This window comes from Meriones unguiculatus, chromosome 8, assembly GCF_030254825.1.
Source record: "Meriones unguiculatus strain TT.TT164.6M chromosome 8, Bangor_MerUng_6.1, whole genome shotgun sequence".
Lineage (NCBI taxonomy): Eukaryota > Metazoa > Chordata > Mammalia > Rodentia > Muridae > Meriones > Meriones unguiculatus.
Window position 1 is genome coordinate 40,607,307 of NC_083356.1, and position 15,373 is coordinate 40,622,679.

The 15,373-nt window shown below is 41.2% G+C and overlaps 1 protein-coding gene and 1 pseudogene across 1 annotated transcript; one reads left to right on the forward strand and one right to left on the reverse strand.

Annotated features, from left to right (window-relative positions):
* The window catches only part of LOC110559366 (large ribosomal subunit protein uL14-like), a 54,016-nt pseudogene extending 46,770 nt beyond the window's left edge, over positions 1-7,246 (reverse strand).
* Positions 7,247-12,159: 4,913 nt separating this feature from the next.
* LOC110559368 (uncharacterized protein CXorf49 homolog) lies at positions 12,160-13,674 on the forward strand. Its single transcript, XM_021654759.1, has one exon. It carries the CDS (start codon positions 12,160-12,162, stop codon positions 13,672-13,674), a length of 1,515 nt encoding a protein of 504 aa, XP_021510434.1.
* The last annotated feature ends 1,699 nt before the right edge of the window (positions 13,675-15,373 follow it).

Consider the following 15,373-nt stretch of genomic DNA (forward strand, 5'->3'; position numbering starts at 1 on the left):
TCAGGCTTTAATGATAAAGAGATTTATATAGTCGAGAATATATTGTTCTTTGCCTTGAGATTTTGACTTGCTTTATTCCCTTCATGTCTCCATTGTTCTATTAGATCTATACTAACCTTGGTCAGAGAAAAAATGGGATTATTTCAGTTTTCTCAATTTGTTAAGATTTTTTTTGTGTGTGTTCTAGTATACAATTTATTTTAAAGTAGCTCCTATGGATTCCTGAGTTGAATGTATATTCTTCGGTGTTTTGGTGGCTCTCTGTAGAAGTATGTTAGGTCCATTTGATACAAGATGTCTTTGATAGTTTTTTTGTCCAGATAACTTATCTAATGGAGAAGTACCCAAGACATAAGATTAAATTTAGATCTAATCTGAAATCCTTGTTTCTGTACTCTTGCTTTCATAGTACCAGAAAGTACTATATAATCTAAAGAGAAAAGTAATCAACCAATAGCCCTACTGTGCTGTGATACTTAACCTTGCCATAACAATGACCATCATGGAAAGATATCCCTAAGAGTGTAATAATAGCATTCATCTTTTGGTGGTAACCAGCAGCTCTCTATAAGGCCCACTCAGTAGGAGCTAAATCATACTTGGTACCAGAAACCTAGGCAACTACCTTGGGTTGTCAGGTTGTAGATCTTCAAAAAGAACCTAAAACTGCCGCTTGACTAGACCAGCATTTCTGTGTTCTAAAATTTATCCTTATACTCACTTCTTACCAAAAAATAAATAAACAAGTGTTCTCTTTATGGCAAAGAGAGACCATTACAGAAAACCACAACTGACCATAGTGTTGAAACCAATGGATAATGGGGAGCCATACCTCCTCTCTACAACTCCTGCACCTAAGGCTCAGGAAACGCCTCTGAAGAAGTGTGACTAGATTGTAAGAGCCAGAGGATCAGGGAGGTTGCTGTGAGATTGAGTCCCCTAGAATGACAAAAAGTTTCACCCATTATACCTCAATAATCCGACTACCTAAACAAGACATAAACAATGACAATAGCAAGACATATGATAACATGGAAGGGGCAAACCTCTCAGAGACCCCACTTCTAAAAACATAACAACAAGCAACCAATAGTTGCTGAAAGGAGGAAGATTAGCCTCTCCTAGGGATGAGTTCTCTGATTGGTTATCCAATACAATTTGGTCAGCCCTGAAATCATATACATACAACTGTAATAAAGGAACTCAGAGGTTTGTATGTATATGTTTATGCGCATATATGTAATAATAATAATCAAAGCAAAAGAGGCCATTAATTTAAGATGGAATGAAGAGGGAAACATGGGAAAAGTTGGAAGTAGGGGACATGAGAGAGATTACAGGGAGGGAAGGGAAGGGAGAAGTAATATGGTTCTATTTTAATTTTTAAAAATTTAAATTAAAAATATATGATATTAAATAATACATAACAAAAACCAATGCTTTTTTTAATAAATAATATAGTAATAGAAATGCATAGTAACATTATGGTTTAGAAATATTCAACTATAATATAAAGTCAATTTCAAGTGAAATGTCTCAAAAACTGTCTGAGTTTTTGTGTGATTTATACCCAGTGATTCTGACTCAGCATGATAGACTGAACCTACTGGCCTGACAGCCAACAATAAAATGGTGATAGAGAAATGAAACAAAATAGTAACCAAGAAAAAAAGAAACTTACTTATCAAAGGACAAGAAAATAGATACTTCACCACAGGCTGAAAATAATTCTGGACACTGAAAAGAAGGAGTGTGGAGATGGCTGAAGGCCCCCAAAGGGCTACAACCTGGGAATACCTGGAGAGGCCTTCCCTGCCCCCTGGCAGTGGTGTCTTACTACTAAGAAAGATCTAGACGAGACAGTTCCCAACAATACAATCAAAGTAGAGCTAGGAATTTTGCCTAAAACAAGGGCGACTGTGTAAATACCCATTTGTGGAGCAATCAACCACATGGTTTTCCCTCTGTAAAAGTCTGATGTCTCACCTGTGGGCACAATACAAGGTGGAATAGAATAGACAGACCACTGAGACTAGTACAGACTTCTGGAGGTCTTCAGATGAGACTCCAAAAGTGGGCAACTGCACAATGCATTTGGAAAATAAAGGTTATGAGCACCAGCATTCTCAAGCACATAAAATGTCTAATGTCTGTGCTATGTGATCCCTCAGCGAGAGTGACATCCTTAGAAGTCTCTTCCTACGTTAAGATTATTTGAACTCTTACACAACTCTGGGATGGAGAAAGGAAAACCTGATAAAGACTGTGAGTAAATTTACTGCCAACAAACCTAGTAAAAAGCATAGATTTGGATTTAATGTTTTTTTAAGGAAGAAGTCTGTGCATTCTAGTATTAAAGAACTGTTTAGAAATATCATGCCGTAGTTAGTAGGGGGTTATAGGAATACTGAGTTGATTTTAATAACATTAAAATAAGTATTGACCATGATCTCTCATGTTAACAACAAAACAACCATACAATGTTGTTCTCTAGTTAAGAAGGTTTTTTGTTTGTTGTTTGTTTGTTTTTTACAAAAGCTTGTTTAGCAGGTTTGAAAGTGCTTATTTGTATTCTGATATTGAAAAAATAAGTTTATCTAGTATAGATGATAAGAGTCATGTTTCTTACAGTTGAGGAAAGGAGTTATAAATGAGTAAAGGTTAGCCTCAATCCTGTGGTGTTGGACTAGAAATAGAAACATCATTCTAAGTTCACACTCTCAAATGAACACGCAGATATGTGGGTATGTAAATATATTTAAGTCTTTCCAGTGAGAGGATTGGAGAGTGACACCCTAATACCAAAGAGAAGCACTTGGTTTCCAAATGCCATTCTGCATGTCTTTTGGGAATAGTTGAGGTCTAGGACAGGGAAATCTGCAAGATGAGGCTGGAGTAGCTTGCGTTTCCACAAAGCAAGAAACTGTTCAAAAATGACCAGAAAAACAAACAAACAAAAAACAATTTTTTAATTAACTAATTCAATTTTCACCTCAGTCATAGGTCTCTCCCTCTTCTCCCAGTCCCACCCTGCCTCCCACATCCTCTCTCCCCTATTCCTCAGATAAGGGAGGCCCCCAACACAGACACCCTAGCTCATCTATTCACATGAGGGCTGAGTTTGTCTTCCTCCCCTGGTAGGGCAGTCACATCAGGGGGAAGTGATCATAAAGCAGGCAACCTAGTCCATGTCAGAGATGTCCCACACTCCCCTAACTAATGGGTCCACATGAAGCCTAAGATACCCATCAGACTTATCTTCCTGGTGTCTGTAAATTTTTCCTACTACTCTTAGGCATCAACTTTCCATAGTGTCCCTGATTTCTTGGATACTTTGTGTCAGAAAATTTTTAGATTTAACATTTTTTTGACTAATGTATCAATTTCTTCAATTGTATCTTCAACATCTGAGATTCTCGTCTCCATCTTTTATATTCTGTTGGTGATACTTATTCCCTGTGGCTCCTGATCTCTTCTCCAAGTTCTCCATCTCTGGGGTTTTCTCGGTTTGTGTTTTCTTTATTGATCCTAATTCCATTTTCAGGTCTTGAACTGTTTTATTCATTTCCTTCACCTGTTTGATTGTGGTTTCGTGTCTGTCCTTGATGACCTCACTTTGTTTGGATGTATTTTCCTGAATTTCTTTGAAAGATTTCTTTGTTTCCTCTTTATAAGGCTCTAGTAACTGCATAAGCATAGATTTAAGCTCATTTCCCTGTGTTTCAGCTGCATTAGTATATCCGTTGTACTTTGGTGGAGACATGATGTGATGGGTTTTGTTAACTGTGTTCTTACTCCAGCCTTTAGCCATCTGTTTGTTCACAGCCTTGGCTGTTTGTTCCTTGTACCTGCTCAGAAGACTGTATCCTCCTGTCTCTGGAGTCTGGAGTAGTCTTGAGGATGATGATAGAGATCCAGGGAACAGGAATGTGTGCTGGTGTTTCATATTCAGCCCTGCTGGGGAATGTGTTTTAGAAAGCAGGGCACAGGCGCCTTAAGGGCTGGCAAGGGACTTCAGAGAATGAAATGTGGAGCAGGCGCTTTGAAGGGCAGAGGTGCAGGCGCAGGAATCTTGAAGGTCAAGGGGCATGAGCATCTCAGGTGGTAGCTGAGGATGCACAGGTGCTTCAGCAGGGGATCTGGTACCCCAGAAGGCAGCTGAGCTGCGACATACAGTCCTACCAAGACACTGCGCACCTGGGTCTCAGATTCGTCTGGGCTCTGCCTACTTGGATCTGGATTCCATCTGATTTTGTTGTCTACCTGGTCTCCACAGGGGTGGAGGAGGGAGGGTCAGTAGGATGGTGCTTTGGAGGTTGGGATGCTGTCCCAAGAACCCAGGTGCTTCCTCATCGGAGCCAGAGGGATCCAATATCTGGCTTCTAGAGCGGAGGGTCCCTGTACCTGGGGGTCTGTACTCTCTCAACCATGCTAGAAGGCCAGGGGCCTCACAGTTCGAGAGATGGCCATGGAGTGGGGGGCTGGACCTGATAGACTCCAACTCCCCAGATGTCCCCTCCAGTCCGGGATGTACCAAAGTCGGTGTTTTGGATCCATCCACATGTTTACTCACCAGTTTCACAGTCTCTGATCTTCTGCCCCTTAGATAAGGTACACAGAGGTTGCCTCTATCTTGAAAGGCCCCAGAAAGCAAATTTAATGGGACTCCTTATAACCAAATCGTAGATATCCTAAGATACTCTTAGATATGGTACACACTGGTCGTTCCCATCTTGAAAGCCCCAAGAAACCAGATTTAATAGAACTCCTTGTAACCAAATTATAGATACCCTAAGAGTCAAAATACACTTTAGTTTGAAGGATTCAGTTTAACAAAAACAGTAAGCCATCAGCCCATGACAAGACAGGGATTTTTTCAAAGATGCGGGTGTTTTCTCACTAGGTGTTAAGGGTCTCAACCATATAAAATTGCAATCAAGATTCAGAAGAATGTAGTTCAGTTCATGAGGGTATGTAGAACCCTGTTGCGTTTCTACCCGCTATGCTAGTCACAAGCAAGAAACAGAGACTGAAGACAATGAACTCCATGAACTTATCACAACATGATGAAGTATGGCCATAGTCTATGGCAGCACTCAGAAGATTAAGACAGTGAAATGTGACTTCTCTGGAACCTTCAAACTGCCTCTGCCTCTGCCCTGACCTGCATTCTCCCTGCCCCCTGCCCCCTGCCCTCTGCCCTCTGCCCTCTCTGCCTTTACCTCTCTGCCTCTCTCTGCCTCTCTCTCTCTCTCTCTCTCTCTCTCTCTCTCTCTCTCTGTGCCTCTCTGCCTCTCTGCCTCTGCCTCAGCCTCTGAAGCTGAAATATGTAACATAAGACAAACCAAAGCTCTCTCTGTAGTCACTTTTTGAAGTGTACATTAGTGAGAAGAGCTCAGATACCGAAGAAGCTCAACTGCAGATACTTTCATGTAACTGGATAATATAGCAGGAGTGAGAAAAAAAGGAAAATATCAAGATATCCAACTACTTAGTACATTTAAATGCCTGCCCATCACTCTGAAATACAAGATATTTGGTGACCGTGCACCCGCATACATCTCCAGCCATCATATTCTCTCTGTACGCACTCACGTCCCTCTCACTTCATCTTATCATGCACACATGTCTGCCCCCTAAATTCTGGTCACATGAACATTACTGATATCTTATCCTCCCCATGGTATGTCTAACCACCCACCCTTTGCACATACAATTCCGTTTGTTTGAAATGTCTTTGACATCTGGTCACCTCCTGATCACATCCTGGACCTCAGCTGAAGCATCAGCTCTTTACTGAAATGTTCTCAGACAAGGTCAAATAGCATTGCCATAAACAGTTTCATCTTATATCCATCCTGGCTTCCAATTTACATGTGCACCTATTTGATTGCTATTTGATCTGTTGTTCTGAGAAGAGCTAAAGACTCCCTGGTTTTGGTATGTGATACTTATTCAGTAAGTGACAGAATGTAATCAACGGGTATTAGGCAAAATGCTCTACACAACACTGAGCTATCACCTCTTAGCTTTCTGTCATAGTAACAAAAAATGTAAGAGAATAAACAAACAAAAAAGGCTTATTTTGCTCCACAGTTTTGAATGTTTAAGTCTATTGATTCAGGCCTGCAGCTGCATATCATGACAGTAGAATGTGGTTAAGCAAAACTGTTCCCCTCAAGGGCAGAAAGTGAGAGATGGCAAGAGAACTGGACTGATTTCCCATAAGCTCCAGCTTAAGTATATGCACAATGACCCAAGTCTTGTCATTAGATACTACCTGTTAAAGTTTAACCACTTCCCGGGTACAAACCTTTAACCAATGAGCCTTTGGGGAACATTCTAGATCCACACTATGAGCAGTCTCTATCACTATTCATTTCATTCTGTAGAAGCACAAGTAATATGAAAAGACTAGTGGGTACTCTTCATGGGACCCATATCTGAGGAATTTGCCCAGGTCAACTCATTTCTGTCACTCTCAAGAAAGCAAGTGTCCTGACACTGAGGAGAACTGCACTTAGAATCAACAAGTTGATGGCCATCAACAGAGAACTCAAGCGTTTTCCTATTTTGTTATTTGCTGGCCAGTGTGAGCTATCCATGAGAGCTGCTGATGTGTTTCTGAAGTGGTTTTTAACAATCTATTTCCATCAGCCTCATGCAGCTCCACAACTATTCACACGTTCTTTTGAGATTCAGTTTCATTCTGAAAGCCATCAGTTAGTTCAAAAATGCAAGAATCAAATTAAACATCAAGAAATTTCATCAGAATTGTCTGATTAATTTAAACTAATTTCAGTCCAAGTGACAAGCCCAAACGCTGGGGTATCTTTCACTTGTCCCGGAGATACACGGAAACTTTTTGCACAGATCACAGCTTTTGCTTGTTTCTCCCTTACAAACTGTCTTTAGGCATGTTTAATATCATGCTTTACAGCTTCTACAGAAATTTTCCACTCCCTCCTGAGTGTATAGTATTGTATTTCAACCTCCTACTCATTTTATAGCCATGAACCCTTATATCAAAGAGTAAAGCAGACAAGGTAAACCTTGACCACCAAGAGCAAACAATATGGCCCCTTAAGCCTGACTAGGTGCAGTTCATATGGGCTAGACATTTTCCCTTGGTTTATTACCTTTCACAGACTCGTCCTTCTTTAAATTTACTGGCTGCTACCGCACCAGTCCACAATCCATGATGGAAAGCTTTAAATGGCTCAATGTGTATGGAAATATTCTCCATCCTGAAGAGAACCCACTTGCAAAGAAGAGTTCTTTGCAAATGAAGCTCAAGGCAATGTCAGCTGCATAATCACATCTGGGTGAAAATGTATTTGTAAGAGAATGATGGCAGAAGCTGCCATACCTATCGCCCTACCAGCAAAGCTGTGGAGCGTCAAGGTGGCAAGGGTGGATGGCTGGTGCCTCTGCTGATGAACAGTAGGACCTGTGAAAGCAACTGTCTCAATTCACTGTCAGCAGCAGCATTCTCAGTAGCATTTTTCTTTTCTTATTACATTGGCCCCAATTCTGATTTTCTGATGGTTCCAGAGATTTTATAAACTCCAGGAGACCATTTTTAAAACATGTTTTTATATCTTGAGTTTCATGCAAATATGTAATGTATTTTGATCTGACCCTCCCTCCAACTCCTTCCCAATGTACCTCATCACAGCATCCGCTCCCAATTTCATGGCTACATGCTACAAAAAGGAAAGGGGGAATCAACTAAGGGGGGGTAAGCTATAAAATATTGTATGGGAGGCTAGAGGGAGGATGGGAGAGAGATAACTAACCCTAAGAATGCCTGAAAAAGCCACAAGAAAACCTACCATTTTATAAGCTCTGTTTCTGTCTTTATCTCTGTGTCTCTGTCTCTCTTTGACTTTCTGTGTGTGTGGTGTGTGTGTGTGTGTGTGTGTGTGTGTGTGTGTTTGTATATAATAAGTTTCCTATAGAGAAAGATAATGTTCGCCAAGCTGCAGCATACCTTCCAAGAATTTTTCATGTTTTTAAACTACCTAGAGTAAGTGCTGGTATGTATGCTGCATCCTGACCAATGGATCCCAATATCATTATGCCGTCCGATAATGGTCATATGACTTATGGGCCAGTTGCTGATCCGTCCTCTAGGAAAACATCACGTTGTATGTAACAGCATAAAACAGAGCCAGTTTATAATGGAGTCTGTGATCGCACATGGAGCTGACCAGAAATATTTACTTCTTTTCAGTCTAATGTCGGACAGCAGTGACTACTCTGACTTGCAAGTCACATGCAAGATAACACTCGCTCTGTTATAGGAAACTCCAGTACATAGTTCAGGGAGGGATGTGAGAACACACCAGAACCGAGGTGTTGGATGAGTATAGTTGCCACGTTTGCTCCAGTTTTCAAACAAGAAATGTGACGGCAACAGTATTATCTCTGTCCACGAGAGGTCCTGGCTTTCAAGAGAAAGCCATGGAAGATTTCAATTCCCAATCCTGTGATTACAGGCCTGCTTCATGAAAACTATATATTTTGTTAGCATATTTCAACACTTCAGCTAGTATCCATGGATGTAAAGCTCCTTATTACAGTACCAACACCGCTTGCTGAGCTATTCAGAACCATCATAGTAAGTGTACCACATATATGACGTTTATGGAAAAATACTAAAGTTAAACTATACAAGACTGTGTCTCCTGAATTTTAAAGTACAGAGCACCAGTCCATCTGATTTTCACTTCTTGGGAAAAAAGTTTCATTTTATGATAATTCTGACAATTGTATCACTTTGTAGTTATCTATCAAATAATACTATTTCTCATACATTCAAATTTTCTGGTAGTATAACCCCCTACTACTTAATTTCAATTCTATTCTACATAACAACTTATTAGTGATTTTATCCATGCACCCAACTTCTTTGAACTGCAGTTTCCTTGTGTATGAAATGTGAATGACAATAGCAAATCCATCTGATGGAGAATACCTTCTCTTGTGGCATTAGAAACAAGCAATTCATGTCAAGTGAGTACACTTTCTCCAGAAGACAAGAGTACACCCTAGTTTGCTTTTCTCTTGCCTCGATAAATACCATTACCAAAAACAACTTGGAGAGGAAACTATTTATTTCAGTTTATAGACTCCAGTCCATCCTTGAGGCTGCACAGGGCAGGAGCACAAAATGGGAAACCAGAGGCAAGAGCTCAAGCAAAGACCAGAGCAAAACCCTTGCATCCACTGGTTGGCTTGGCTATGCTTCTTGTACAGTACAGGCCTACATGCCAAGGATGGCACTGACTACAGTGGACTAGGCCCTCCTACATCAGCTAGAAACCGAAAACATAATTCCATAGACATGCATGTTGACCGATCTGATGGAACCAATTCCTAAACTGAAATTCTATCTTCCCAAGGATCTCTAGATTAGTGTTGGCAAAAACTAAGCGGCATAATGGGCATCACCTAGACCATCTTAAGCTTTGTCTAACACGATATTCTCATAACGTTTACTCGGGTCAGACTCCCTTTGAAAAAGATGTGGTTCTTGGAAATGGCATGCTAACATAATGTAGAGAAGCACCGGTCTAATGAGAACTATATTTTATGTTCGTTTCACAAAGTAATATGGTTCAACTCCATACAAATGTGTTCATTTTAGTCAAGAGTGCATATTCTCTGAATGTGTATTAAATGCTTTCCAAATACATATAAGTCAAATGAGAATCTGGAGATGTATATAGCACATATTAGACTATCAATTATGAAGAATAAAAGAAAGGAAAAAAGGGATGAGGGTGAAAAGGAAGGGGGAGATGAAAAGACATTTATACCCTGATTAAGAAGCTGTTGGACTGTTCATGGCTATTTAATCTCACCAAAGGGGTGCATATTAAAACCATTAATATCCTTCCCTGACATGAACAAGCCTAATTCTATAGACATAGAGATTCAGTTACTTTAGCTGTAAGTAGTCTTTGAGAAGATTCTAGTTGTCTCTAATTCACAGGCTTAACCTAACAATTTCATTTTGCTTTTGCAAATGGATAGATTTTATTCACATGTGTTCCCAGTTCAAGTATATTTTCTAGCCTGATTTAGCTTTGAAACAATCTGAAAATTGCTTAAAGCATTATTTTCTATCCAAAGTGTTACTTAACAGTGTGATGATTTTAAACATAGACTTTGGAGTAGTGCTTTCCCAGTTGATGACTGTGTAGGCATGAGCCAGGTGCCATGTGAGTCTGATTTTCCTGTTCTTAAAGATGAAGAGAATGGTTACCATGAGAATCAAATACTTATTTATTTAAATCATTTAATAAACTGGTATTCTTTTTATCTTAATTTTTAAAGTAATAAAAAGTAAAAACAAAGATGTTATAAAAAATAAAATAGTAGAGTATCCCCATGTATTCAGGGTTGGGGCGTACAAATGAGTTAATTATTAACATTTAAAATACTTTAGTCGTTTTTATTGCTATTTGAATTTTACTTCTGTCATCCTAGACATGTATTTTTGTGTTTATGTAAAAGTTTGTTTTCACAACTGAACTATGTGTTGTTAAAAGGTGAGATCTATTTCAAACACTTTTTTTTTCTCAGTGTTCAATCCAGGGCTATGCTCACAAAAGAATGTTAAAAAAAATACTCAAGGAATAAATATAACTTAGTACACTAGACATGGATATTGCTTTAAAATTATCTAAACTAATTTTGAAATAAAAAATAGTAGCCTGTCTTCCAGGTCCCATTAAATCAAATGACAATATGTGGTTGCAACCATAATGCAGTTGAGCAACTCTAAGCAGAATAATTATAGTCAGTGGCTGAGATAGCTGCAGTTCTTAACCTAACCGAGTCCACATTGCAGTGATCAATTAAGAAAACAGTAAATATAAGAGAGAAGTGGGAGTGAGAATTGCTATAAAGAAACCAAAACACTCTGAGTGATAAAGAAGGATCAGCAACCAGGAGAGAGGTGGCTACTACCCAGAATGATCAGAAAGGAACTCCAAGAAAGTGTCACTTGATTCAAATTCTAAAAGAAGAAGACAGCCCAAGCCGTGTGCATCTCTGAAAGATGGGTAGACAACAGAGGACAAGTGAGAAGGTCTTGATGAGAATCAGCTTGGTATGGTTTAAAGTAAGAGCAGTGTGGCTGAGAAAGGGTGACTCATGAGGTGGGTACAAGCTAGCTCATGAATGGCCAGGCCTGTCAGCTATATAAATGACTTTAAAACCATTCTAAATGGACTGTAAAACATTCAAGAAGATGAATGTTACTTGGTTTGTGCTTTAACAAGTATGTAAATGAGAAGCTTTAGAAGGAAAAGAGTGAAAACAGTGTAACTCCATAGTCCAGTAAAAATAGGAAGTGATTTTGTTAAACTCACAGCAAGTTGACTGACCAAGAGACTTTTGTTTGGACACTGCTGTTAACGGGAATGATGAACAATGTGAGGATCATGGCTCCAATTCACTCTAGGGAAGCAGGAACAGTTAACACTTCTTGGAGCACTTAACCAGTGTCAATCAGAAGTGCTGACTGATATCTTTCTTAGGGCAGGGGATGTAGCTCATTTGGTAGCATGCTTGCCAAACATGAGCAAAGCCCTGGTTCATTTCCAATGACGCAGCAGCACAGACCTGTAATCCTAGTAGCACTTGAGAGACGGGGCCAGAACAACCCGTATTCAAGATCATATTCACAGTATAAAGTAAATTTGAGGACAACCTGGGTTACATGTGACCCTCTGCCAAAAAAGTATTCTGGCTAATTTCCTCTGTAAATGAATTCTACTTTATACAACCCCTCTGAAAGATGTGTGTGTGTGCGTGTGTGTGTGTGTGTGTGTGTGTGTGTGTGTGTGTGTGTGTGTGTTTCAGCAAATGCACACGGGGGAAAGGAGAGAGATAACTTATAGCATTAAAGCCAGGTCATATACAAACGTGATAAAATTATGTTACTAAAGCTCAGTAGATCTTTTTGTGATGCAATTAAAATTTTAGGAGAAAAGGAGTCATCATAGAAAATGCTGGTGATAGGCCAGCGAGCGTAACTCCTGTAGAGAGCAGATTTTTCCTGCGTCGTAAAACTTATGCCTTTCGTCTTACGTGAGCAGAGCAACGGTCTTCCTGGAATTTTACTTCCGCTTCCGGGACGGCAACATGAGCTCTCCTGAGGAGCAGTCTGTTCCAGGAGATGGTGTTTATGTGGAGGGTGGAGACAATGCCAAGAGCTTGAGCCTTGTCTCAAGCCCTGTCGAGAGCAGCGAGGGGGAAGGCAGCCTCCCAGGCCCCAAAGGCAGCAAGTTCTCATTGGTGTCCCAGCTGGAGGTGGCGGAGACCACATCGGTGGTGTTTTGGACCAGCTCGCCCGAGTCCCTGATGCCGGAGGAAGAGAGTCTAGTTTCCCCAGTGGAAGAAGTGGTTGGTTTGGAATTCGTCTCCCAACCCAGTGTAGAGACTGAGGCTATTGGACAGCAACTGTCTGTCGTAGAGACACCAGGAGCCAGAGAACACCCATCCACAGAGAGCTTGTCTGCTGAGACGGAGTCCGGCTCCGGCAAGAGAGGTCCACAGACCTCCGGCCCTGAGGAGGCAAAGTCAGCCTCTGCTGCCACTCTCTTCACCAAGGGACTGGAGCAAAGCAGGGCTTGGGTGACCCCGAGGAAGAGTAGCAGTAGCAGAATGGTGATTGGCGAGGATACCCACCGTATCACTTCCGAACCTGAGTTGTCAGAGGAATTAAACGAGGTACAGATGATGAGGGTGACCATTTGTCTTAAAGATGGGAGCCAGACTAAGACCAGTGGCTCCGCAGAAACTGGAGACCTGGCCAGACATCCAAATGTCCAGACCAGGGACAGTGTCATCCGGATGCCCTCCTCCCTGCTGACCTCTACTACCCGGGCACTCACCTCTGGCACGGAAAGGCAGGCCTCGAAAGAGCTAGAAGCCTTTTCCTCTAAGAAAAAGCAAGGTGTCTTATTGGGTAAGGGAGGAAACAAGCCCGGTTACGCAGAGGCTGCAGCCGCGGCAGGTAGCCTGCCCAAGGCCAGTCCTAAAAAGAAGATGGCCCAGAAGAAAAAAACCTCGTGGGATGCCTCGTCAGTTACTCTGGGGAGAGCCTTCCATCAATGGGGCCAGAGACTGAAGTCGGCTCCTGCAGAACCAGCTACCTTCCCCCCAATCTCTGGTGTTGGCCTGCCTGGGAGGTCCAATAAATGCTCACTGCTGCCTTTGAGACCCAAACAGTGCAAGAACTTCTACACTGGGAAGAAATCTGGGGCAAAGAGGACAAAGGAGTTACAGTTGGTATTGAAAGAAGACACAGACCCCTGCTCACAGGTTCAGTTTCCAACACACAGGGCAGAGTTAACTTGCCAGAGTGTGCATCAAGAATACAATAGTGGGGATATAAACACCCGAAGCTTCCAGGATCCCGGAAACTCTCAGGCTTTAGCCCTGAGTCACAGAGCCATCATGTCCAGGAGATCGGTGGCCCCCGGTGACCAGGAACCGCCTGTGGATCCCCCAACCTCAGATCCAGAGACAGAGCAACTACTTGGAACACAGGGATGTCCCCGTTGTCCGGAGTTACAGAAGGAAATAGAGGACCTCAAGAAACAACTGTCCGCCCTGCAGGCTCTCAATGAGAAGTTCCAGGGCCTTTCAAGTTAAAACCAGTGTGTCCACTAGACAAGCTAACTTCCTTCCGGTTCTTCCTCCAGGTTTTTCTCTCCTATTTGCCTTTGCCCCTACCCCTAACCCGAGTTAACAGTAGTTTCTAGTTAAAGTACATCTTAGTAGTAAAATTAAAGTTGTGATACAAAGTAAATAAAGGTGACGCTAAAGAATGTTGCTTGTTTCTGCCTTCTTAAAACTGGTCTGTGTACAAGTGAGGCCTGGGATGGAACATGAAGAAAAATGACAAAGAGGTCAAGGGTATTTTTTTTTTTTCAAGCTTCTCTGTAAGTTTTTCAAGCTATTAGTTCTTATTCTGGCTTCAGGTTTTGATTTCTTTGTTTCCTTGAGAATGGCCCCACATCAAAGAAATCATAATGATCCTCCAGATAAACATAAACTTCACTCTCTGATCCTAAATGGCTTAGAGGGAATTGCTCTATGTATTTTTTACAGGTTAGTGCATATGGATGGGAAAATACAAATACAAATCTAGGTGCTTATGTGTTGTTTTATTATTTTAAGTAAAGAATTCAGTCAGCTGACCTTTATCTTTCTTTCTCTTATCCCTGCTTCTCTGGATTTTCCCAAATGCCTTTGTTCACATACCAAGGAGAAACCTGTCCAGGTAGCAACATCAATGCACTTCAAGGCTCACCAGAAAAATTCTAATTTTCTTGGTGCCTGGCTAGCACTATAGTGGTACAGCCAGAATTTCAGAAAGAAGTCAATGGAATCTATTAAATATCTGGCCCAACAAAACCTAAATGTAAGATCTCTGATAACTCTTCAAGCATGACAAGCAGAAAATAAATGCAAAGGCATAGCCCCAACCCAAAACCAGAGCATGCAAGCTGTTTGCAAACAGAAGCAAAATGGAGAAAAAACTTGGTAGAAGTCACTTTCCCCACAAGTTCTTTATTCATGTCTTAAAGGGCTTTATCGCCACACTATTCCTGCATTTTGCCCCAGACAACTAGGCTCTCTTGATCAAGCAAATGATACTCTTTAGGAATCTAGAATGAGAAAACATGGGGCTGTCTCTGACATGAACTCAGAGGCTGGCTTTTTGATCACCTCCCCCTGAGGTGGTAGGGGGTGGGGGGAAGCAACCTTGCCAGGCCACAGAGGAAGACAACCTAGCCAATCCTGATGAGACCTGATAGGCTAGGGTCAGATGGAAGGGGAGGAGGACCTCCCATAATAGTGGACTCAGAGAGGGGAATGGGAGGAAAACAGGAAGGGAGGGTGGGATTGGGAGGGGATGAGGGAGGGAGCCACAGCTGGGATACAAAATGAATAAATTGTAATAAATAAAAAGGAAAAAAAAACATGTTTTATTTGCTTCAAAAATGTATCATCTCTTGGATAGGAGAGATTCACACCAATATCATAGAACAAATTGTAATGCATAGTGTAAAAATAACTGTAAAGCTATGTGCCATAGAGGATGGAACCCTGTGCTGTAGTTATTAACTTATCTTTAAATCTCTGTTTCAGTACTTTCTGATGAAGTGCCCTTGGATGACTCGGTTTAATTTTGTTGAGCTTTCATTCTTCTTCTGTAAGACGGGGATAATAACAATTAGGCTTCATGTGTGAGGAAGAACTGCCTGAAGCTTAGAAGTCAAATTTCAGGAAAATATAAAGGGTTGACTGTGGTTTTAAATCTAAAGACAGTACAGCACAATTCTGA

Coding starts and splice junctions, on each gene's coding strand:
- LOC110559368 (XM_021654759.1), top strand. CDS start 12,160: ATGAGCTCTCCTGAGGAGCAGTCTGTTCCAGGAGATGGTGTTTATGTG.